Source organism: Leuresthes tenuis, unplaced genomic scaffold, assembly GCF_036924035.1.
Source record: "Leuresthes tenuis unplaced genomic scaffold, fLeuTen1.0.hap1 SCAF_4, whole genome shotgun sequence".
NCBI lineage: Eukaryota > Metazoa > Chordata > Actinopteri > Atheriniformes > Atherinopsidae > Leuresthes > Leuresthes tenuis.
The window spans coordinates 15958036-15983308 of record NW_027325358.1 but is presented as its reverse complement, the minus strand read 5'-3'; the positions used below and the strand labels follow the sequence as shown (position 1 = coordinate 15983308).

General features: G+C 40.6%; 2 protein-coding genes across 2 annotated transcripts in view; both read left to right on the top strand.

Annotated features, from left to right (window-relative positions):
- Window positions 1-327: 327 nt before the first annotated feature.
- mnd1 (meiotic nuclear divisions 1 homolog (S. cerevisiae)) lies at window positions 328-13635 on the top strand. The gene is made up of 8 exons (XM_072383819.1): window positions 328-454; window positions 1295-1360; window positions 2800-2857; window positions 4389-4537; window positions 5889-5963; window positions 6077-6191; window positions 11712-11756; window positions 13381-13635. The coding sequence occupies exons 1-8, from the start codon at window positions 452-454 to the stop codon at window positions 13485-13487; spliced, it is 618 nt and encodes a 205-aa protein (XP_072239920.1). The 5' UTR covers window positions 328-451; the 3' UTR covers window positions 13488-13635.
- A 2358-nt stretch (window positions 13636-15993) lies between these two features.
- Window positions 15994-25273, top strand: part of tmem131l (transmembrane 131 like) — a 32737-nt gene continuing 23457 nt past the window's right edge. Inside the window, exons 1-3 of the mRNA XM_072384793.1 lie at window positions 15994-16235; window positions 16938-17011; window positions 21636-21679. Of these exons, the coding sequence (XP_072240894.1) occupies window positions 16115-16235; window positions 16938-17011; window positions 21636-21679 (239 nt within the window). The 5' untranslated portion in view covers window positions 15994-16114. The remainder of the gene's footprint in view (window positions 16236-16937; window positions 17012-21635; window positions 21680-25273) is intronic.

The following is a 25273-nucleotide window of genomic DNA, read 5'->3' as shown; positions in this document are numbered from 1 at the left end:
GACAGCAGAGGGCGTCACTGACTTCACTTTAGTGAAGTCATTCATGTTGAACTGATGCTGCCTTCAGGAGCAGTCGGATTAAAACACGACTAAAACAATTGTGTCTGTGGACACTAAAAAAAGTTAAATAAAAAAGTTGGAAAGTTTTGATTTTCAGGGGCATAGAGTGCAAGTATTTTCTCTACTGCAAAGGTTATTGACCTGAGGTAGGTACAAAAGTATCAACAATAGGTATCTTTATTGATAATGCTGCTCGGGACACCGTAGGGAAGTAAAGTCAGGTGTTTACGCGGTGACATGAATGCAGCATGTATCTTTCGCGGGAAATTCAGTACGACCCGAACTACTGTGTCGCTATCTGAATAGGAAGCACGAAAACGGCGTCTTCTGGCATTAAAGGGCCTCAAACGTTAATGTTACTGGCTGTTATTGCGACAGTCGACTTCGCAAAATGGTAAGCTAATTTTTACACTTTATCACGCAATTTTTTGTCGCAGTTCATTGCAGACGAGTGACGCTCATGTAGCCACAAGCTATCGCTTCAAAGCCAGTTGATAGCAGAGCTAACAGCAACGTCACCCCAACTAATTATTGTATAAACGTTTAGCAAACTACTCGACATTGATTGTAACTAGTAGTAATCAGGACAGTAATACAGCAGTCCAAGGTCAATGTTTCTGAATATGTTCAATACTGAATATGTTCAGTGCTTACTAAGTATTTTACGGGGCATCAATCCAAAATATAAACGTACTGTTGACATTATGTTTCTATAAATTAGCTATACTATGAAAATAGGTAAATGTCATGGAATAATACCGTAACTAGAACACGATTTGAGCTGATTAAATAAAGAGAATTCCATTGCCTGTTTATAAACGTCTTCTTCGGCTTTATTAGGTTTGATTTACGGTTAGAACCGGATTTCAGGGGCAATACCGCCACCTACCGGACTGGATGTGGGACAGCTAATTGATAAGGCTGCTGAAAAAACAAGATTAACCTTATTCTCTCTTGGATAGCCAGGATATTATTATATGCCATTGATTGTGACCCATCTCTAAAGAGGGACCATGTAAAATCATCTGAGTTGGAAAGTAGATAACTTATTTATAGGCTGCTGTGCTATGGTGACCTGAAGCCATGATACAAAAACACTGATATACTGCATGGGGGTCTGTTTCTTGTTGTAGAATTCAGTGAGGACAAACAGGACATGCAGTCACTTATCCCTCACATGTTTTTTGCTTTTCACATGTCAATTCTCTGTGATCCTTTGTACTTTCTGAAACAGTCAAAGAAGAAAGGACTCAGCTTGGAGGAGAAGAGAACTCGTATGATGGAGATTTTTTTTGAATCGGTGAGTTACTGGTGACATTTTATTAAGTTAATAGTCCAGCCTCTGTTACCCCTTCGCTGCTGTCTCGCACATATTTAAACCTTTCATGCCGGTCAGCATCTTTATGTTGTTATTTTTGTGTCGGTGGAAAAAGAAGAGTGTTGAAGTTGCTAACATCCATCTCGGCTGCCAGCTTTATGTTAGGGAGACAGAGCCCAGCCTGAAAACTATTTCAATACCAAAACCTAAACACACAGGAACAAAGACAGCAATGTGTTCATGTTGTAGGGACATCTGTTTGAGACATGCACGTCCTGTGTTTTACACAACTTTGCATGAGGCAAAGTCAGATAAGGCAGTGCTGAGTTTAGAGTTTTTATATTTGAGAATGTTTTCATTTTTATTACTTGGGGGAATTTTTTTGTCTTTAAACTTTGAATGTGTTGGAGTTGATGCCTTTACCCTGCAAAGCAGCCTGAGTCTTGCTCAATTGGAAAGATGAGAATTGCATCAGCTGTTGTCCTGTGCTGGTAAACAGCTTCTGCAGGGAGCTTTGCACATGGTTCTGTGTTACAAAACATCTGCAGCATCATGGCATTAAGTCTTCTCTCGAAGGGTGCCTCCACTTTAAACTGCTCATCAACTGTCAGGCATTTAATTACGTGGACTGTGAATATCTGAAACAAGATTCTTGGTAGAATAATTTAGTTTAAAGATTTGCTGCTCTGGTTCTGATGCATTTAAAAAAAAAAGAAAAGAAACAAAAGCATTCAACAAAGTTTTGGAGTTTGTTTTTACTCTAAATTTACACTGCAGCATTCATGTTGATTACTGATCATCAGCTATGTGTTCAGCCTCTGATACCTGATGGCAATCAAGTCAGGTTAAAACAGAGCCACAAGCGGGAGTCTGAACACTCTTGCTTGGCTAACATACCACTGCATGTTGTCACATCTCGCTTCAAGGTACTTCCTTCAGCTCTCACCGAAGAGCTCAGAAATTTCAGTCATACTGCTGTCAAACAGTGATGAACTTTATTTTTTGTCATTTGGGTTCTTTTCCGTGACTCCTAACTGTATGTTAACGCTGCCTTTATTTTTAAAACGCATGATGTAATGGGTTTTTTTCTCTCTCATTTGAATGTCTTTACTCTGTTGTGCTTGATTCTAAACGCTTTTGCCCGTGTTCCAGTTGTGCTGTCAGTAAATGTAGGAAGTGCTCTTCAGTAATTTAGAGCCACCGTTAAATGTTTCTAAAGTACAGAAAATGGAGAAATAAAGGATGCTTGTAACAGATGAACCATGAAAAAATACCTTAAAAAGCTGTGTAATTACTGTTTAAATCCATATAAATGTATTGTTTACGTCCAGAAAGCCCAAATAATGTCCACCCAAAAACTCTTGAAACTAACAGAGATGTAGATGAGTGTTACTGAACATGTTCTCTGGCTCTCTTTTCAGAAAGACGTGTTTCAGCTGAAAGACATTGAAAAGATTGCTCCCAAAGCAAAGGGCATAGGTGAGTTACAATTTACAGTGTGAACAGCTAAATGTCGTTTAGCTGGTGCCCGATAGCTAAAGTTAAACGATTCTAAAATCAGACTGTTTTAAAGCACTCGGGCCTCAGGCAGCAGATCTAAACTTTCATCCAAATATGTGAGTTCCACATGAAAATGGACGTTGGATGCCGCTCTTAAAGAAGTTGCAAAGATTAGAACTAAATCGATACGTTCTGACATAAAAACAATGCATGATTCTTACATTGACATGTACAGGATTTTTTTGCATTTTTATTTAGATTTATTTAGTTTTGGAACATCAATAATATTTAGAACATGAAAAATGACTTAAGATAGAAATAAAACCTGCACAATAAATCAGAATCCCATCAGTTTCTCTCCTCACAGGGACTGCACAGACGGCGTCGACAAGCACTGCACCCTCATGCATTCTTGAAAACACTGCCATGACGTTTTCGCAGAATTGCCATGGCAACCAGGGCTTGCTATTACCATCTGAGCTGTATTTAGTCTGTAAAACCAGAACCTGACCTGTCAATCGCAGTAATCTCACAGTGCAGAGAGCTGTTGAAGGCTTTGGCTCTTAAGTTAAACGATGTTTCCTCATTCTGATTGTTGAGGGGAAAATTGATAAAGACACAAACTTGGGTTATTAAGTACCGGACCAGCCACAAAAACATTTGTGCACTGTGCAGAGTGAGTTTGAGGGAAATGAAGAGGGGGTTTTAGTGAACAAAATATTAATCTGAAGAAATTAAATCTTGTTTCTATGATTAAAAGCACATGGTTTTGACCCCCTCGTACGGAGGCGTAATGAGTGGTGGGGGGAGGGGTTACAAGAGATCTGCATTGCAGGCCCATTTTCCTGTAGAATGAGAGAAATGGTGAGAAAAGGGGCCAATCTAGTGATCCCAGCTGAGCTGAGAAGATAAAGAGTGGCGAGAACACGGTGGAAGCCATTAAAAAGGCAGAGCAATTAGGCAGCAACGGGCTGCTTAATCGCATGATGAGAAAAGAGACGAGCTCATTCAGAGTTGGGTTAATCCATTCAGCACTTTCTTCATTTTCATCGTCATCACCAGTCTCGTTTTTGCTGCTGTTCAACATTCTCATCAGATTAAGCGCTTTGAGTTCTCACAGTGGGACCGGCTGAGCGAAGCGAGTGGGAGTATCACATTTCACCGCTGACACACTTCAAGGGGTGACTCTGGCTTCTGTTGCATCCTTTCCTGAAGCGTTCTCAGATGAGCATCAAGCAGGCAGAGAAGCCTCAGATGAGTGGGCTCCTTTTCGCGAACGTTCGAGTCTTATGCGTTGCCAACACTGAAAAAAGAGAAAGAGAGAGAGACTCAGCAGAACGCATTATCACACCTCACATCAGGTCCATATTATGTTTCCAGGCAGATCCAAACTCCTCTGTAAATCATGCCATCCACAAATCAAACCCAGAAATAGCATTTACTTCTCTGTGAGGCAGTGGAATGATGACAAATGAAAGCTCACGGTCCTTGCATTTTCTGCTGCTTCAAGCTCCCATGACTGTGAAGGAGGTGCTGCAGAGCCTGGTTGATGACAACATGGTGGACTGTGAAAGAGTCGGCACATCCAACTACTACTGGGCCTTTCCCAGTAAGGCCGTACACGCTCGCAAGCACAAACTGGAGGAGCTCCAGAAACAGGTGAGAACATCAGTTGGAGTTGAACCTCTGCTTTCTTAGTCCCAGTGTGTAACGAACTGCTCTGGAATTCTATTCGTGAACAACAATGACAATCTGAAAACGATGAGGTAGCATTCAGAGTTGGCATTTAAAGCCGCGCGGTAACAAAGCGTCATTAGCTGTGATCGCCACGAGGGAAAAGGGGGTTTCTGGGATGATGACGGTCCGTGCGCTGGAGCAGCTCGGTTCGGCAATGTGGCAAGCCTGCCATGTGCATGATAAAGGTTAGATCTCGTGCACGTCAACTGACCTCAGTGGGAAAACACATCATCATTATTTGCGATGCCGTGAAACGTTTAAAACGAACTGCAAGAGCTGTGAAACGAACAATGTCAATTCGAGTCTTAACACGGGAAAACAGTTCAATTCCAAATGAAGTCTCTGAAGAGTCGCTTTTCACTTTTTTTTATACGCACGTTAAGATGGAGTAAAGTTTAGTTTATTCAACTCCCCAAAGAGTTTGTTCTGAAGGCCAGAACACACACACAGACGGTGCTTTATTCTGCAGTAACGCACAGCATCGCTGCATCGTCATGTACTTCATGCAGGGAGAGTAAAGAGGACACTCTGCTGCAGAGTAAGGAGGTCAGACTGAGATAAACACGGCCCAGAAAACACTTCTGCTGAGGAAAAAAAAAGAAGAAATGATGGATAGAAAGATAAAGAGCTCTTTTTGTTGTTCTTTCTGAACAGTCGTGTACACTCGGCAGATTTTGATTTATTTATTTATTATTTTTTTCCTCTATTCAAATTAGAAACCGAAATGAAAATAAAAGCTCAATTTACAGCAAATGTGAGCTAAAAAGAAAACTGTCACGTTGCACTCTTTTGAGAGATCACAGAAAGTCACCCTGCTCGTCTTTGACAGTCTCGCGGTCTGTGCTGACCCACTTCCCCTCGTGTCGCATGGCAGACAGATGGCGGGAGGGTGGCGACTCCTCGGAGAACATTAGCCACCAGATTTTTGGGGCAGACGTTGTGACTAAAAAGGTGACAAATGGCGCCCTAATTATAGAGCTTATTTGCTCCAACAGCGCAATTGATTGCAATGTAGTTACTGTAGTTTGTGAAGCTGGCGAATCATCGATTTGTGACCTTCTTTTGAGCAGTCGTGTTCTCTAATGATTTTAAGGACATCTTCAGTGCAATCAAAGGCTACAATACTTGAATTAGCTCCATTATTGACTTGTCTCGTGAGTTGGTTTCAGCATTTTAAGTGCAGATGACTGTTTATAAAGGATTTTATGCCCCAGTTCAGGAAAACTTGTGTTGTCTGCAGACTGTATTAATGGTCCTGGACTGTGACTTTAAGGTTTCAGATGCAAAGCAGCGGAAAACGTCTCTGCAGAAAGCAGTTGAAAAGGCAAAAGTAGGACGTCAAGATACAGTAAGGATGGCTTTAAATCGTGCCGGGAAAATACAAATTCACATCCGTTAATTGAGATCAATCTTGCATTTGACGGGACGAGAGAAATGAAAGTCATTTGTGTGTCTGTGCAGAAAGAAAGAAGCTCTCTGCTGAAGGAGCTGCAGGCTCTGAGAGAGGAGCGAACACAGCTGCAGGCCGAGCTGGAGAAGTACCGTGAATGTGACCCTGAAGTGGTTGAACAGACGAGTGAGTACATGCAGAACGTGGTCGTTTGATAATCTCCTCTCTTCTCGCCAAGCTCTCCTTCTCCGTATGCTCTCATACATTTGATCAAAAGCATGTCGAGTTGTGCTGAATTCATTAAAGAAACCGTGTTGTTGCATTTTTGCAAATAAGCTGTGATGTTCTGACTCAGTTTTAGCTGAAAACGGCCATGTTTCTTCCACCCTGTTCATCAAGTTTCACTCCCTTGGTATTAAACCATTATTTTCTTTATTATTTGTTTGTCGTGTAAGCTTTAAAAGCCATGGAAATAGGGCTGTTGTGAGTTAAGAGACCAGAAGCTGCGCATCAGCAACGGTTATCTACAACAAAGGGCACATCCTTTTGCATATTGAACTCCTCTTGCTTCCCCAATCAAATTCAAGCCACTAATGCTGCAGACAGTCATCTAAAATCAGTCCTACATCCTTATGCTCTCTTGTCTGGTGTGTCCATCCTTACATGCAAGGCAGCTTTAATCCAGACTGCTTTCATTCACGATTCCACGATGGTGAAAATGAGTTTCTAAACGCTATCAGAGCAGAGCATCCCACTCTACCTATAAGAATCTCTTGAACACTCATCTCCTCCAAAGATACCTCTTCACCCTAACACACTGTTTACTTGCACTCATGCGCTCGCTCTGTATGGTTGAACCTCTTGTTCTCGGTCAATAAATGGATATAAACTGATTTAGCACTTAATGTTCCTCACTGCATTGACGCCTCGGTGTTGTTTGTCACCCGTATGTCACTTTGGATGAAAGCTTGTTCTGAATGTAAATGTCATGAAGTGGTTTACAGACACATTAGTAACATAAACATCCCATCAGAATGTGAGACATACTCACACAAATGGCAAAATAGCTACTTTTAGTTGTAAAACGTGCCCATTTTTACGTGAAATGATTCAGGTGTTTTGGAAGCACTCATTTGGTTATTACAGAATGTTATTACAGTCCAGGTGATGATCGGCGCAGATTAAACTTTGCATCCGCTGAGGATTAAAAGGAGAGGTGAAGGAAAGAGCTGGCAGCATCCAAGGCTAAACTATTTGGGATATTCAGCCATAAACGGCATCACACCAGCGACTGAACACAAAATACTGCAGTAGGAGTCGGATTATTTCGGTGTAGTTTCCCCACATAATGTCAGCTACTTTACCTGCACCTGGCAGACAAATTGAATCATATTTCATCTCTTCAGTGAGCCAATCGGAGCTGAAGACGATCGGAATGCGGTAAAATAATATTTTACATGCTGAAATGAGCTCCTCGCACCTTTTAACGAAGGCCGTCTTTGAAGGTTCAGATCACATCACGGGTCTGAAGAAGTTGGGACACACTATGTGAAATCCCGGCTTCCCATCAAAAAGTTTTTATCTTTTGATTTCCTGCTGTTGTTGAACGTCTTACATGTATGGAAATGAAGGATAAATCCCAAATAGCAGAATCACTGGGGTACATTTGATCAGATTACAGGCTGGAGAGCAGGTTCAGGGATCTCATACAGCCGCTGTGAAACCTATTCTACTTATCGCTGTACAAGTCTCTACATTGCATGTCATTTTCTTCTTTCCTTTTTGTTCCCATTGGAGGAAAAAAAAACCTCATTGTGACATATCTTTAGTGGGTTTTGTTTGTTTTAATTGAATTCACTCTCCGTACCTCCTTTTCTGGTTCAGGACTGCCAGCTGTTACAGGTCCAGAGGCAACACCAGCTTGTTGCTCGGCTGTTTTTATGTTCACATTTTAGAGTATATTGCCCAAAAGTATCCTGCTAATACGTTTAAGTATTGAATAATACCACACTTGAATGATCAATTGATAACACTTCAGAATTAATGAAAGGAGAGCGGTTGAATCTGACCTTTTAAAAAGCAGCCAGTGTTGGCCAGTAAAGAAAATATGATCATGAAAGTCATCTTTATAGACCGTAATGTCTTAAACTGTATCCATAAGCAGAAAAGGTATAAACCATTTCTAAATATTGCCTCTTCGAACCTCTAAACTTGCTCAGCTTCTGGTGAAAAGCTGTAAAACTCTATAAAAATGTAAGTTGATGAATGATTTACCCATGGCTTTAGCATCCTAAAAACCTTTCTTCATATTATATACGGCATGTTCATCTTTCAAAAGAGGGGAAATAAATGTGCAAATTAAAAAAAAAAAATGTAGATTTCAAAGTTTTCGAAAATATGGTTTTAACTAATAAAGGAATGATTTGAGTGAATGCAATCAAGTGAGGAAGCTGGAATTATCTTTCAGAGGCAGCAATAAAGATAAAAGCCTGCCTTACTGACCAGTCGTCAGAGTCGGTAGCAGCCAACACGTCTGCATACATCCGATCGTCTCGTAAATGGTGTTAAGGCCGCTGTGAGATACGGCTGACTGCACCGCTCATATCTAACTGCACGGCCGAGAACAGACACAACAGACATTCAGATGCACTTTCATGCCTGCTTAGAATATCAGCTTTAGCCATAAACTAGTTAAATATTTACACAACAGCAAGGGTGAGCGCTTCCTGCTGAAGCAGGCATCATTTGGTCCGTACGAGCATAAACTCCTTCGTTATTTGAGCACACGGTTCACACAGCCTTTTCATGGTATTACAACAGATCCAGCATCTGCCCATGTGACATTTGTTGTGTCATGAAAGTTTCTGCTCTTGTTTACCAGCACCTCCCAATGTTGCACCAAAACCTGCTTTCAATTTGCTGCTCTAATTAGGACAAACTATTCATCAGTTCAGCATCTTTAAAGTGATTAAATTGGTTTTCTCGTGGATGTTTTTTTTTTTAAACTGCACCAGGCATTAAATGCAAAAGCCCCCAGATTATACTGTGACAAGTAAACGAGTCGGTGTTACGTGTGAATTACTGCCCCAGAGCTTTTCCATAACATGGAAACCAGGTAAGATTTCAACACGGCACAGGTGTGAACTGCTGCGGTCACATTAACAGGCAGACACACACAGCAGTGGAGGGTTAATGTGACATATGATCAGTTGATAACAGCTATGGTGTTACTGGCCTGTTACTTGAGTTAAAAGAAGAAAAAGTGACTCTTGAACAAGCTTAAACTTGTAGAAAAAGGGGAATTTTCAGCTGCTGCCATCCACTGCATGTTTGGCACACTATGTATATATATGTATTGTGTGGTGCTGCAGCTTCTTTTCCTGCATAGTGCTGTGACATCTGAGAAAACTGGCTCCAAAGACTCAATTTTATTACTCCTTGCCATTTGAGATGAGTAGAACCTGTTCAGTATAAAACCTGAGATTTGGCCTTAAATGGGAAGTTAAATATTTCATCATGCGGTTACCGCTCGACGTCCTCATATGATGACTTTCTACTTCACTTTATTCACCACCGATCTCATATGAATGGCAGCGATTGTTTGTCACTGTCACGTCTGAATGAAGTGCGAGGAACTTTGACTGTATGTTGTCACTTTAACAGATGTATTAAACCATTGATGTGACGTGCACGGTGTCTGAAAAGGGCTCGAATGAATTTCCTCTTATTCCAGGGAGGAGGAAGAGTCAAACTGGTGCTGTATTAGGAAAAATGAGCCTCACCTCAAACAAAAAGAATATTAACAAGCTTTACTCCTTTTCATTTTTTACATTCAGTTGAATATAATCTGTTTTTTTTGTCGATGGATATTTTTTAATCATCCCAATATTTATATTGTGAAAGATCTAATCCCAAATGCACATGATGCAATCGGATTCAAGAGATAACAGTTTGGAAAGAAGGAGCGTACTTTGTCTTTGTTTTCACCCAACCATCTGTCTCCACATGCCTAAAGGTCTAAACCAACCCCTCCGAAAAAGAAAGTCTCTCTCTTTCACACACACACGATAACCATCTCCCCCTCTGAGAAGTGTGTGTGTGCGGCTCTGTGCTGAGTGTATCACATTATGTTATGGCTTCTGCAAAGGGAATTCTGTCTGAACTTGCAGTGTGAGCTCAGACCTGTACCTGCATCATCTTTACTGTTATAACCTAAACGGTGCCATCAGCAAAGTTATCACACACACACACATCTTTGATGTGTTCTAGGATTCACATTGAAAGGGATAAAAAGTCCTTTTCCAAATTCAATAAACGTCAGAAAGTATTAAAAATCTCTCCAACACCCTTCTCCACATATTCACCAAACCAATTAGCGAACAAAGACGCAGTCTTGTTGTTCAGTGCATGTTTGGCAATGGTTGCCACACCCACAGATGGACGTTGTCGTGGCAGCAAGTGGGATTCAAATTGTCTGTAGAAAGGTTTTGGGTTTGATTTACAGCGTTGATTCCCTTATTTTATCAAACGTGTGGAAGCGCACGGTCCGACTCTCTGTAATTAGAAGTAGAAAAACCTAGTAGATGTGCCAATTCTAGAGTGGAGGGAAAATATTTTGAATTCACCAGCTTGAAACTATTGACAATAGCTGCCACACCCATAGTTACCAATAAACTGCTGAAAGCTGTGTTAGTAACAGGTGGGATTAAAAACCACCAAAGGACAAATGAATCACAGCAACTAATGTGCGCTGATAATCGTATCAGAGAGGGATCTTAAAAATACAGTTTATTCATTTATGAATGGGTTTGGATGTTATCCAAACTTTTCATTTGAAGTCGTCTTTGATTACTTTTATATAGAACCACCATGATTTACACTACAGCCTTGTTTATTGTTCCGTTTGTAAAGAACAATGTTTATCGTATTATTTTTAGCTTGTCTCAGCATTTATGGCGCCTCTTTAACAGTCTGTCAGTGACAACAGATGAAAATTAGGCCAACTTTATTTCTTTATAGACCAGTGAACGTAGTAGTCTCTGCCAGATTTGAAGGTAGAAAAAAAAAAAGACCTTCGACCGAAAAGCAAAAAAAGAAAGGTCATAATGTCAGTGGACCATGACAGTTGGTATTGTTGCTACACCATGCAGCAGGTGATTGGCGAATCATCAACAGAAAATATTTCAGATTTCTAAAGTCGGAAGGATCTTTTAAGCCGTAACAAGGGAAGAGAAGACTTACATGTGCACTTAAATTAAAAAAAACCATCCGCATATGCCTTTTAAGCAGGGATTGAAGTGTCGTGGAAATCACGATGCCGGCTTGATGTTAGCGCACACTGATGCAGCGCTGATCCCCTTCCATCTGTGTTAACTACCACAGAGGAACAGCAGCGGGGTTAAGGAGAACATCTTCTTTAGTAGATAAGTCGCTAGCTATTTATGAAAAGGGCTTTAGAGTAAAACGCCAATAATTTTAACCGGCTGTCTGTAAGACCACTGCAAATTATGGAGCTGTTTTTTTTTTTTTTGGCTGTTGACACTTTTCAATCTTCTTTCAAGTCTTCCTTTTTTTCGCAGTTGCCAAAAGCACACCTGTGCGTACTTGGCCTACTGCTAGATTCTGGGTAAATGTTGAATAAATGGAGAAATGAGTGGATTTCGTGTGACACGTGGTACATCCTGATCATGAGTTTTGTCTTTGCAGAAAAGTCAAACGTCATAGCAAAAGATGCTGTTTCCAGGTGGACGGGTAGGTCATTTTTATTGATTTCTATTTGAAGAATTTCTCAGTTCATGACACTTTTTTTTTGTTGTTGCTCTTTAGTCAAATGTCGTGGCCTCAGCTTCTCAGTTAAAAGGGAAAGTCTGCCATGTGTTTAGGAATGCTGGTTAAAAGCTTTAAATAAAAAGTTTAATGTGTGAATGATGTGCGTTAAAGCTGATGTTCAGTCACAGTCCCACTCTGTAACACAGCTGTAGTGAAAACACACTGAGTTGAAAAATTAGCAAGAATGATGGTGACAGTGACTCAGGTTGAAATTCAGGAACTGAAAGATCTCCCAGGTGCCGGTACTCGGGCCCTCTGAGACATTTCTTGACACTGAGTGTGGACACGGCTGCACTTTGGGGGCTAACGGGAGATACTGAGGTCTTTCGACTGTTCGTGTCAACATCACTGCCGGCTACTTAACAAAGCCGTGCCATTTAAAGTAACTGTGAGTCATAACTGGCACTTTCACTACCTGCAGTTCCTACTCTCTGCGGTGGGCAGTATGAAACCTGTTTTCTTTTTTAACCTCGGGCTCAAACTGTGCCGTTACAGGCTGTAACGACTCAGTCTGAACCGTTTGACAGCCAAACCCTCATCAGCACAGCAAAGACGAGTCTTCTGGGCTTGTTTGAATAACCGGCAGCAACTCTGCAGCCTTTTAGCAGAATCCGGCAGATTCGCAGTAAAGGCCATGATGTTGGAACTGTTCGTAGCCGCCGTTGGGTTACTGCTTGAAATTGATGTTCAAATCGCCCGTAGCGTTGTAGTAACACTGAGACACACCCACACAAGCCCTGACACATTTCACCACCTGTTTCATCATGAAAGTAATGCAACGATCCAACAGGACTGGAGTGAAGTAAATTAGTAATAGTGTGATTCAGCTTCTTTCTTTATTTTTTTATTGGCTTAAGCTCCTGATAAGACAGGTGATTCAGATGCGTTATAAACTCATGACACTGTTCAGCCTGGCTTATGAGTGGCCTCAAATGTATTTCTTACACTTATTACACATTTTCTTTATAACTCAGGAAAAAGACACTTCTTTATCCTTTATTTTAAAATAACTACACTCTTGTGTAGTCTTATTGACTCCTTTAGAACTGCTTGTATGAGAATAATTCATTTTCATGTTAGACTACCAGAGGAAATTGAACCTTTTTTTTGAAAAGAAAAAAGCTGATTTAAAGGAATTCTACCACAGTGCTATAAAAAGTTCACCCAAAGCCTAAATGTATGAAGTGGAGACGATAAGGGAAGTCTGCACTTGTGTCAGTTGTCTGTAGCTGATTGTTGTATCGTGAGCTCAGAGTCGAGAGATGACTAATCAGATTAATCACCCTTAATTACCTAATTGATTTTTTCTCCTCTTGATCCTAACTGTTGGAACGTGTTTGCTCTTATTAGGAAGCCTGAATAACTGGACTTTAACCGCCTAAAGAATCGGAGGCTTCACAATAAGAGCCGACGGGTTCGGCTTCAGGCTCGATGTCCAGGACTGTTCTGCTTCTCCATGACTGACTTTATCGTTCGTCTGAGTCATGGAAAAATGTGCCGGTGTCCCTCATCTGATCAAATAATGGCTTTTAATGTCTGTTTTCAGACAACGTTTTTGCCATCAAGTCCTGGACGAAGAAGAAGTTCTCCTTCGATGACGGCCGCATTAATAAAGCCTTCGGCATACCTGAGGACTTTGACTATATGGACTGACAAAGAACTTCTTTTATGGAGACACAAACAGAAATATACGTGTTGAAGCGACTGTTTGAAAACTACTTCCTGGTCTCTGCATTTCTTGTTACTGTTTTCTGTGTTTAAAGGGGAAATAAATGCACCGTCTGAGGTGGGATAGCAGGGATTTTTTGTTGTGCCAGATGGACTTTAGCAGTGGATATGTTGCTTAGGTGCAACCGGAGAGGAGACTGAGCCAGACATTAGTGTCTGGGAGAGGGTGAAGGGGGCTCTGGGATAAGCACAAGTGAGCAGTCTGACTTCTTGGACACCTGTTGACATGAAAACCGAGAGCTCCAAGCTGATGATGGAAAGGAATCAACGCTCACTGCATCTGTATTGCAAAAGGTTGCATTTATATGGCCTAAACAGATGGATGGGGATCGAATACTTGGACTCCTTCCTCTGGGTTTTCCCTTCATTTGTTTTTCAATAATCTGTGATGCTGATTTAGAGAAAGTGCACTTGGACTAAAGGCAGACAGTGTGCATGTTTTATTTCTAGGAAATGTTATGTCCACTGTTACATGTGTTTATTTTAAAGGTGCATAGAATGTATTTGTTTTGTTTTTGTAAATACAAATTAAAAGAGCCTCTCAGTTTAACAGGTGTGTTTGCAGTTGTACTGATTCTGAATCTTTTTTTTTTATCTAAATTGACTTAGTTGCAAATAGTGCCATGAAAGCATCCCTCCCAGGGCTGCACACTCGGTTTCTGTATGAACAAAAAAAAAAGGAACTCTGTTGTCTTGACATGTCTGGAATGACTGTTCCCCTGTTTTTTTTCTTCTTTTTCTTCCTTTTCTGCTAAAAGAAATGCCAAACGGGTAGTTTGTGTTCTGTGTTTACTCATCTGACCTAGTTGATGAGGCCGATCTGTCTCGGTTGGCTGATTTGAATTTCAAATGCGATCGAAGCTCATCTTGCTTCGCTCATCAGTTTGGTTTCCTTACCAGTAAATGAATGACATGCTGATGAGTTGGGTTTTTTTTTTTTCCTTCCTTTTAGACAAGTGCTTTTTTTGTTTCTCTCTCTCTCTCTCAACGCTATTTACAATTGCAAAGAGAAAATTTGCAGCTGTTCAGTCACGTTTGAAATGATGCACATTTAGTTTGGTACACTAACCCTGCATAAAAGTTTTACTCCATGGCTGCAGTTTGCAGGGACACACCCACCTGTGCGAGGTGTTGCTTCATGTGTGTACCTGCCCAACCTGTCCTTGGGATGATTCATGACTCCGACGTGCAGTATGTCAACACTCGTAGAAAATGTTGCGTAGCTTTACCTCACAAACCTGGAAAACACCATTAACTTCTCTTGTCAAACACGCTCTGCCCTTTAAAGAGAAGAATTTAGTGGGCCACAGTGACACGAGACTTTTGCTGAGCCTAAAAGCTCAAGGTCTTCCATGAAATGTGCTGTAATTATTATTTAATTAAACATCAAATTGTTTATACTCGTCCACAAGCAAGTCACATTTTACAGTTTAAGCTAATAAGAGGGTAGAATGGAAAAGAGGAAGCAAGCAACTCTTCAGCTTGGCTTTTTTTTTTTTAAATGGAAATACTATACAGTATTTCCATTTAAAAAGGATATATTAGGATATATTTCAACTCATTTGAGCCTCCGACTGCAAACAGTTCAGAGATATTAGTCTGTTTGTTTTTGGATCACGAGCTTAAAAAAAAAAAAAGGAAATGTTTCCCTGAAATGCTGCAGAGTGGAAGTAAAAAGTGGCTGAAAATGTGTTGAATATGAAGTTCATGGATATAGTCTCCAATGCAGTGTGTCAGGTTTTAAGATCACATAGATTCATAATGTGAAGCAAAAGCATGGAGGAAAATCTCCACGTGTGAACATGTTGATCTTATTGGCAAAACCCCAAGAAAACTGTTGTCTGTGTGCACATGTGTGTCGTGCTGTTAAATGTTCCTGCCACTGGATTATGTGTGAGACTTAACCTGAAATACTTTGTTTTAAAGACCTAATGCACAAGTGTCTGTGGCAGTGACTTCTCACCTGTAAGCAGTGAGAATATTAGAAGTCTGACTGTACTGGAAGGGGTTTTTTACTGAAAAATACTTTTATTTCCAGTGGAAATGTCTCTTTACTGTGCTTTTAGTCAAATGTGCATTAAGCATCAAAAGCTGCAGCATGCCCACGCATGATGGCTGTTAAACTATTATGTGTCCATATCAATATTCAAGTGGAATTGGAACAATTTCTTCTTACTGTTTGTTGTTGTTTTGTGTTTTTTTTTTTTGCCTCGTGAACAACTTTGAATGTCAATATGAGCAGTAACCTGTAATTACACGTGCGGAGGAGTAAGGTCGTGACATTTTAATGACAGGACTCGGAGTTTAAAACACCCCACTGATAGCGTTCAGTTATACTCCGCCACTACTAAACATGTTGCATGATCCCTTTCTGTAATGCTTGCCGGGTTTACCTCCTACAGCAGCATCGATGCAGGCTACACCCTGTGCGCACGCTGTGTGTTTCAGCAGCAGGGAGGGACAGAAGGAGGGAGCTGCTGCTGCTGCTCGCTTTGCAAAGAGAAAGACCAACACAGCGGAACATAAGGCAGGCTGCTAGCTGAGAGGGCAGCATGGCGGGGCTACACGACTTCCACCAAGAAAGCCACTGTCACAGGAAAACGTGGATTAATATACTACAATTACTGCAACTCGTCCTGCCCTTCGTTCAACGCGGAGGGGCTCAGCTGCAAGGTTTGTGCCCACCTTTGTTTACCCTTTCTCGGGTGTAACGTTAACTCGACCGCTCTAGGGGAAAGAAAAAAAAAAAAAACGTTAAGTTAGCTACCTGACATCAGGCGTTACACTGGAAAATGGGTTGACAACTGTCCTCCATAGGACCCGGTCTTAAATAGCGGGAAATGAGTCAGAATAAATGTCCAAACTCTAGTATAAGCATGCGTTGATTTATAGCAACTTGTAAGAGTGTACAAGCTAATGTTTACTAGTGTCAGTTCTTGCTAGCTGTCTGCCAGTTCCCTTGCTGTTTTAATGAACGAAACTGACTTGCTCAGGCAGAAAAATTGTGGCTTAGTGGGACTTTTTTTTTTTTTTGTTATCGGTTGTGACTTTAATAGATATTCGAAATATTTTCAGCTAATTCTACTGGGCGAAAAAGCCATGTTTCGTGTTGCAGCAGTGGAAATGATTTCCAAGTTCGGTAGCTACCGAGCTAACCATCTGCTAAACAAGCAGCTAGCAAATAGCCTTTGTCAGCCTGCCGAGGCGAAGTCGTTTCCTTACTTGTATCTCACATCGTTTATGTTAGTTTGTCTGTAATAACCAGTGACTGGGAGCTTGCGTTGGTTTTATAATGGCCTCTTAAGCACGATGTAGTTGCATTTGAGAGTGATGTCCGACATCTGACTGCTAATTTGATTTCTTGTCCCCACAAAGCTCTGAGTCAGATGCCCACCAGCGTGGTCGAGGTTTGGCAACCAGAGGAGGCTGATCCATTTGTCCCACTTCAGGTACTCGTACTTGCGTTTTTTCTCTTTTTTTTTTCTTTCTTGCTTGTTTTTGTATGGAGGAGGAACTGAGAGTATGCAAATGCTGCAATACCAAATAATTTTGAAACGCAGCCAGGTGAATAAACTATGGAAGCTGAGAGCAGCGACACTAGATTTAGGTTCACATTTTGCATATGGTTAAATGTGCACAAACACGCTTTTATACACATAAATGACAGCAGCATGTATGATTTTCCTTCCCTGCTCACTACTTATGCACAGATCTCACAGTTATCTGGCTTGTAACCACACTTCAGTACACAGCTCCAAAATGAAACCAGAGCAGGACACCACCTGCCATGTGGCTCGTTTTCTTCTTTTGATTTAGTGTCCATTGAGGAGGTTTTAGTCAGTAGAGAAAGTCACTGAAAGCAAATACGATTGAGGCAATCAGCCGGCTTCTTCGCAGTCCTGTTCTACCTATGAATTTTCTATTATTTTCTGCTTCTGTGGCTTGTATATGTCTCTCTCGTGCAGGATTTTCTTTCTGTGTTGTGCAGTTTCCTTTATCATTTTGTGGTTGGCGTTTGTGACTATGATGTAATTGTGGAGCACTGGACATACTATCACCAGCATTATGGTGTTTACTGATAACCTGTCATGAGGTCACCAGCTGACTGCTTTCAAGTCACCTGAGTGCGAGGGGGGTGTGGCATTTTAGCAGGACTCAGGAAAAAGACGGTGTTGATTGTTTGGTTACTAGACTGAGCTGTTTCAGTACATCAGTTCTAGCTTATGTAGATTGATATACAGGGTCTTTTTTTATGCAGGAAGGTCAATACAATTCATAGCTAAAAGCAGGTCCCGCTGTCCACAAATGTGCACGCTCTCATGTTGTTTTTGTTGCCGTATTTAAATAGGGTTGTTGCACGCTGCCATAATAGCCACAGACATGCAACACCACAGATAACGCAACAAGATGATTCAGCATTGAAGATACATTCTTGGTAATAGCTGGATAAGCTGATAAATAATTGAAATGGCTACTACAAGGGTTGGGGGGGGCATCAGTGTTTGTATTTATTTTTTTTCTCTCTAACCTCGTAGATTGATCGGCAGCATTGTTGACATTGTTGGGTGTCACGTTTAACAATGAATGGAGCAACTGTCTCAGTTACATCGGCCGTGTGAAACAGAGCATGGCATGGGCGTCTTTATGCTCTGGTGCGGCTGCTGGACAGCTGGCGAAGTGGTTTGTGCTGCTGAGCGCTCCTTTAAGTTGTAAAGCAGGGGTTTCTGGGTTCTACGTCCAACGGGAAAATAGTTTTTTTTTTTATTTTACTATTCATTTGGCAGTATTTCAAAGGCGCTGTGGACATTATTGGATACAACAAGGCATCAGTTAGAGCTTTTCAAGTTTCAACCTGTTACTTTTATGTTTACAAGGGGAATATGCTGCCTTGTTGGCAGTTAATCAAATGATGTCTCACTTTCTGTGATTTATTGAATATTGATACAGTTGAGAATCAAGTTATGAATGTCATTATAATGCATTCCTGCAATTTGATTTAGTTTTTCCTGCAGATGCATTAAAATGGTCCTTACCTCAATCCAAAACTGTATCAAAGTGTCAGTGAATTCCTGTTGACAGCGCAGCAGAAACAATTAAAAGGTTTAGTTTTAGTTTATGGGAGGTGTGATCAGGCGCTGTGCAGACAGGACGGTGGACTGTTTTGGGTTGTGAAGTGTGTTTTGCGTGCCCGTGGAGGTCTGCTGGTGCACCTCAAAACCTGCAGTGAAGTCACGGGGAGTAACTCTCCGTGATCCGACGACCAAAAGGTACATTTATGTGAAAGTTTCAGTAAATTGTTGCGACTTCCGTTGAGTCCAAACGGCTCGTTAACAAACTCGCTGTCCGACCCGAGCTGAGCTGAACGTCCAAAGTGCTGAGCAGGGTCAGTTTGGGCTTTAATGGTAAAAGTCGTGCATTGTATTCATCACAGAAGAGCAGTCTGAGGTGGAATGCACAGTAATCTTTTCATTCTCTTAGGGTTATGATTGAAATGAAATTAATTGCTCTATGCATAAACAAACAACCTACAACTTCCTAGACTGAAACACTAGTCATTTGCATTTGCTATCTTTCACAGGGTTTAACAGCGAGTTCTTTTTAAACACAATAAATAAAACAGAACGACAACTCGGAGGCACTAATTACACCAACCAACATTAGGTCAAAACTCATTGTAATAGATACTTGTGCTGCTGTGGCTGGTTGTTTAGAGGCCTGGGATGTTTTCTTATTAGATGTTTGTGCATAGCTATTGTGCTGCTTTGGTAGGCCATTTCTGTTTAGCAAAGTATTTTAAGGTTTAAGCTTTAAGAAGAAGATTCCCACACTTTGTACAGTTTGTTTGGGATGGATGTTATCAGAGTGACGTGTGCTACGCACATTGCTAAAGATTTGTTGCAGCAGTCGCTGTTTCCAATGTGCAACAGGTGGATTTGAGGAAAAAGAAAGAGCCTGACAGTTCAGGAATCCACGGCAGTGTCGCTTACATATAGACTGCAATTACATACTGTATGTGCTTCTCTGGTGATTTAAAAAAATAAATAAATAAATTGTGCTATGATCATGAAGTCACAATGTATTTGTGAGGTAGATTGTTTTCATGGAAACTACACTTTCTGCATTTGAAGAGACAAGATCTTATCTTTGTCGCCCACGTGTTTCACCAATAATATACAGTGCTACATTATAATTAAGTGTATGTTAATGGAACCCACGTCTGGAAGTTCTTTCATATCTAACAAGCTCCATTTAAGCTTAAATGTACGGTATTGGAGCATTAACATGGCAGCAAACAACTGTATCGCTTATTAAAGATAAAAGTAGCGTGATTGCATCCAGCTCACTCTTCCCCCTTGTGTTGTAATCTGAGTTGTAGTAGCTAAGACTTTGTCTCTAATTCGAGTTAGGCTGTGGTTTTAACTGTTTGTCTCGCTCCAGTGGTTTCCAAAGGTAATATGGTGCGGGCTTGTTTCTTGTCTAATGTGTATTTTTCACTTGGCCTGCACGAATTGATCTCTGATTGTGGTGTTGATGTTTTCAACTGTGGTTACAACACAAAGCTAGGTTTAATCTAATAGAGCAATGACCAATTGTTAGGCTTTATTCATCTTATGTTGAGAGCAGGGTTCCTTGTTTTCATGCTTATATGAACTCTGCCCTCATCTGAACAAGACCCTGCTTGTGTGTAAATATGCTCTGTTTCTCCTCAAACCTGTGTTTCTGCACACGTATTTTCTGTTGAGCATACACATGTCCCGTGCTTCAGTTTGAGCCCTCCTCCTCCCACTTGAACTCTGACGGCTGAGTTTTGTTGGAGCAAAGTACAGTATGACATTAGTGCATGAAAGAAAAAACTCATGCTCTGAAATCGCAAAATTACCCTCTTAATTAGTGCCGGGGATACACCCCGTAATCGGACGTCATTCAGCATGTGAGCGCACCTGTACCTGTGTTTACAGGACACTTCAGATATGAAGGGGTTACCTGCTCGCTGTGCTTCTGGCTGAAGGGTTCATTTGGACTTTGAGTTCGTCATTCAGAGTTAAAGTCGTACCCAGAATGGGTGACAGACGTGTGGGCAGTAGCTAAACATTTTAGCCACCTATTTACTGACGCAGGTGAAACACTTACTATGGATAAGCAGTGGACACAACCCACTTCAAAATACCTGGATTAATCTTTGAAATTCTCCCACTCACTCATTTGAAAACAGCTTAGTGAAACTGACAGGAATTTTCTTAATTTGACTGACTGACTGACGGCTTTTTAATGAAGTCATCCCGTTGCTCCCCCTGTCCTCTGCTCTGCGTGTCATATCTGTCATGTTTGCAATTTTTGTTCAGAAAGCCTAAAGGCAAAGGCTTGCAATTATTTATATATTGCTTATGTATGTTCCTGCATGTTTGTATTACAATAACAGCACACAAATTAGACAATAAGATAATAATCATGTGCTGAAATTTCATAATGTTGACAGCCCTAAACACAACGAGCGGTCATCCTGTGATCAGAAGGTTCCTGATTTAATCTCCAGTTCCCATGTCACAGTGTCCTTTGACAATATATTATAATATTACATTCATAGTTGAATGATTTGGCAGCAGATTGGAGTGAATACATGGTTCACAATTTTCTCAGTAATTTGTCAGTAACTCGTATCTGAAAGCAAAAATACCTGATAATTTTATGTGTATGGTGCGAATAAGAAACTGTCACCAATCAGCAGTTCTGGGTTCATTTATTGATCCTGTATGTACATTGTTGGAGCACGAGGTGGAAGACTAACTTGATTTTATTAATTTTTTTAATTATCATTATTATTTTGAAGACTCCAGTGTGTGCTGACCAAACCGGCTGCTTACAAAAAATATGTTAAAACAAGTTGAATTGTTAAAGAAAAGTGTTTTTATGTGAAACCGAGGCAGCCAGAAAACACCAGTTATGTATCTTTCAGAGCCACAGGACGTGTTTTTTTTTTTTGTTGTTGTTCGTGGCCACAGTGTCATGTAAAACAAATACTTTACAGTTTTGACGTCGCTGAATGACTTCGTCTTTGCCTGTCGTCTTTTTCAGGTGGAGAAGGAGCGAAGAAAAGACGGTCTTCCATTAGAGGACAGGTAAGTGCTCGTCGTTGTTAATCCTCTCTGGGACCCACTTTGAACTGAAGCTCTCGTGTGTTTATTTATTTGTGTACTTGTCGCATGCTCCCAATGCATTCCACGTTCGGGACATTCAGCACCCGCAGATGAAAAGGTGATGTTTGTCCAGATAGAGTCATACATACATTGTAGAAGTGTATTCGTTTCATTGAATTGAAAAAGGGAGGAGCTGTTTTAACAACGCATACATGTAGAGAGAGAGAAAAGCTCTTTTAAACGGACTTCAACTGTTGCTGTGGGATGACATATGCTTTTGTATTTACACACACACACGTTACATTTGGTTTCAGTGTAATAATCTAGCATTAAAAAGCCTTTAAATGTCCTCCCCTGTATGCGGGCTGTGTTGTTTATGTTGGTAAGCGAGGGACCGTGTGATGGAGAGAGTTTGGGGGCGTGTGTTACAGAGGCACAGAAACAAATTCCAGACTAATTTTAGAACTCCTTGAAAGAAAAAGGAGGAGAGGTCTGTCTTTTCCTGGTGTTTTTCTTCCCTCAGAAAATGCTTTGGGAAAAAGATGTTTTTCCTCAGATTATCAATGGTTATTATTCAGTCAGTATAAGGGGATAGCAGCTCAGAAACAGAGCAGTCTTCTCTCTTTCTTTTAGATGTTTTTTTGACTAGTTTGAGTTGTTATGTACATACTGTATATTTATACACAAACTGGCTAAGTATGAGTATTTAAGTTATACATATTTTAAGTCGTACACATTTGTTGTAATGTGGCTTTTATAGCATTCATTGTGGCATTGTGGATGTCTTATTAGTTTTCTTATTTCCTTTTCACTGTCAGTAAGTGTAAATACATTGTCCATTAATTCCCGATATTTATGTGCCGGATCAGCCTTAAACCTTTTGCATCAGGTGGCTGCATCTAAGTTAACATTTGAAACAAGAAAATATATTGAAATCTTACTTACCTTTTAAGTAGCTCCTCCTCTGAACATCACAGAGTCAGGAGTGTCACTGACAACATGCACGATCTCTGCTGCCCTTCTCAGTATTCTAACACCTTCTGTCCCTTTCACTTTTCAACCTGTAGTCCAGGCTGCAGCCTTTTGATATATTCATTAAAGTCTGTCTTGATTTGGCCACAATGACCTGGTTGGTTAGCTTTCTGGCGTTACTGTTAAAACAAATGCATTTACAGTTGGTGAGCCATACATATGCTATTGAATCTTTCGAGCATATTATTAGCTATCTGCCCAAAAGATCTAGGCTTGACTTTGTAGTTTTTTCATACACTTTTGTACTGTTACAGTGACAGAATGCCATATTGACATAACTAAGAAATAAACTTAAGTTTGACTGAGAGCATTTTTTGTTTATTTATGTACTTAGATCTTCTATTGTTTTTAGACATAGTAGCATGATATCTTTTGGAAAACTGATGCCATTATAGCCTTGTAACACAGTGATGGCATCTAGGTCACCTCATTGTCGCAGTGGGGACTAATTTATAAAGGAAAACCAGCAAAAAGGGGTTGCCTACCAGGTAGAATCAGTTTAAATAAATACATTTAAAAAAACAGCCAAGGGACAAGCTTTCATGTATGATATGAAGCCCATTCAGTTAAAATGCAGCCAACATCAGCTGAACAGCATGGGTGTTTGGCTATTTTTAAATCGAGTGAGGTGTGAGGCCAAAGAGGCTTTACAGTGCTGGTTGACCCGAGGACCTCCAGATCTGTGGGCTGCGAGGCCTCTCGTGCCTGGGTTATCAGGCACTTACCAGGCCTGCCATCACCCTGTCCCAGCCTATAGAGCGAAGCAGGCTGCAGATACAGGGCTTCATATTTCCATCTGTATCTGCTGTGGTGTCAAAATGTCTCGACTTATCTTACTTTTACTTCTTTTTGTTCTTTTTATTTTTATTTTCATCGCCTTCGTTTTATGCGATATCCTTTACAAAAACGTTTCTATGACAACCTGTTGCTCTATGACAGCCGTGGCATGTTTTTAACTACACTGTTGGTTTTATTTAGTCCCTGTTTTTTACGGGCTTATCTGTGAACATAATTTGACATAAGCTCTCGTCTGTTGTTAACCTCTCCCCTGGAGCACGGCTGAGGTCACTGCTAACACCAACTTTATTTGAGTTACATCTCAGAGATCAAATAGCACCAAACATAACTTGTTATTTATGTACTGTGCAGTGGCCAGAATTCTTGGACTTGAACTCTGTGGTATACTTACTGGGACGCTGGATTTTACTTCAAGGGAAGCTGCTGGTTAATTTACAGGAGGGGGGGAAAAGAAGACAGACATGACAAAATAGATGTGAACCTGACACTAACAAATAGTTCAGCATGTTTTTCCTGTCCAGCATTGAGCATCACTTTTGTTCTTGAAAAAAAATCAGTCCTTGATTTGCATTAATCAGCATATGGTGACAGCTTCCTAAACATAGTCTTACAACAGTTCTTTGTCTCGGTTAATAAAAGAAATGTGTTTTTAGTTCGATAGATGTCAAAGGAAAGTTCAAACACCTGACCTCAGACAGCAGTGCAGACTCTTTAGTTCCCCCTCACCACCACTCAAAGACCTATTACAGAGGCAGACGACCTCATTTCTCTTTTACATTTGACCCCTCATATGCTTACCCAAACAGTTTTTCCGCTCTTAGCAGCACTGTTTGAAGTTATATTTCCTCATAGGTTATGAATTAACAAACAACTGTGGAAACCCAGAGAGGGTGCTTCTTATGTAATGCAGTAGAAGATGTCGCTCTGTTCAAGGTATACCATACAGTGAGCACATATGGGATTCTTTTTAACTTAGATTTAACTTTTTAGCTGTTTAACTTCCACCTTCTTCTCTGCATGAAAACTGTAACTGTTTTATAGAGACCAGACGGGACTAATCGGGTTTAGTCTGCCGTAAAATATGTTTCTGTGTGAATGTTTTTCTTCCGGTGTACAATTTATCAGGATGTTTTTTTGTTTGTTTGTTTTTTTTAATGCAGAAGCAAAAAAAAAAAATCCTGTAATTTTAATCCAGCTCTTTGAAATAAACAAAACCGTTTAAAACATGTATCAGTAATGATATTAAGATGGAATAAATATTGTTGGGTTCCCGCACCAGTATCTTGTGTACTTTCTTACTCAGATTAACTTAAACTCTTTTAACTTTTCTGAATGATTATAACTAAAAATGAATAGCAGCTCTTTCTTTACTCGTGGTGGGATGTAATGAATTTTGTTGTCATTTCACTCTCTTTGCTGACTGATTAGTTGAGGCCCTCCTTTCAGCTTGTTGCTGACAGACCTGCTGCAGTTCACCAGTGTAGTTGAGGCATCATGCTCTCTTTGCCTTCCCAACTCTCTCATGTTTAAAGTTTGTGGTTGAGTCAGCAAACTTATCCTCGCAAATGTTGGCCCGCAGCTATTGGCTGTGCCTGAAATACACAGCGCTCCTTCCTTCATATTTACCTTATAAACTGCACCATTTCACAGTGGAAGAAGATCTCTACCTACTGTTTCCACAACTCACTGTCATTATTAAGTCAGGACTGTTGGCTTACAAAAAATGAGCCGATTGCTAAAAGTGAG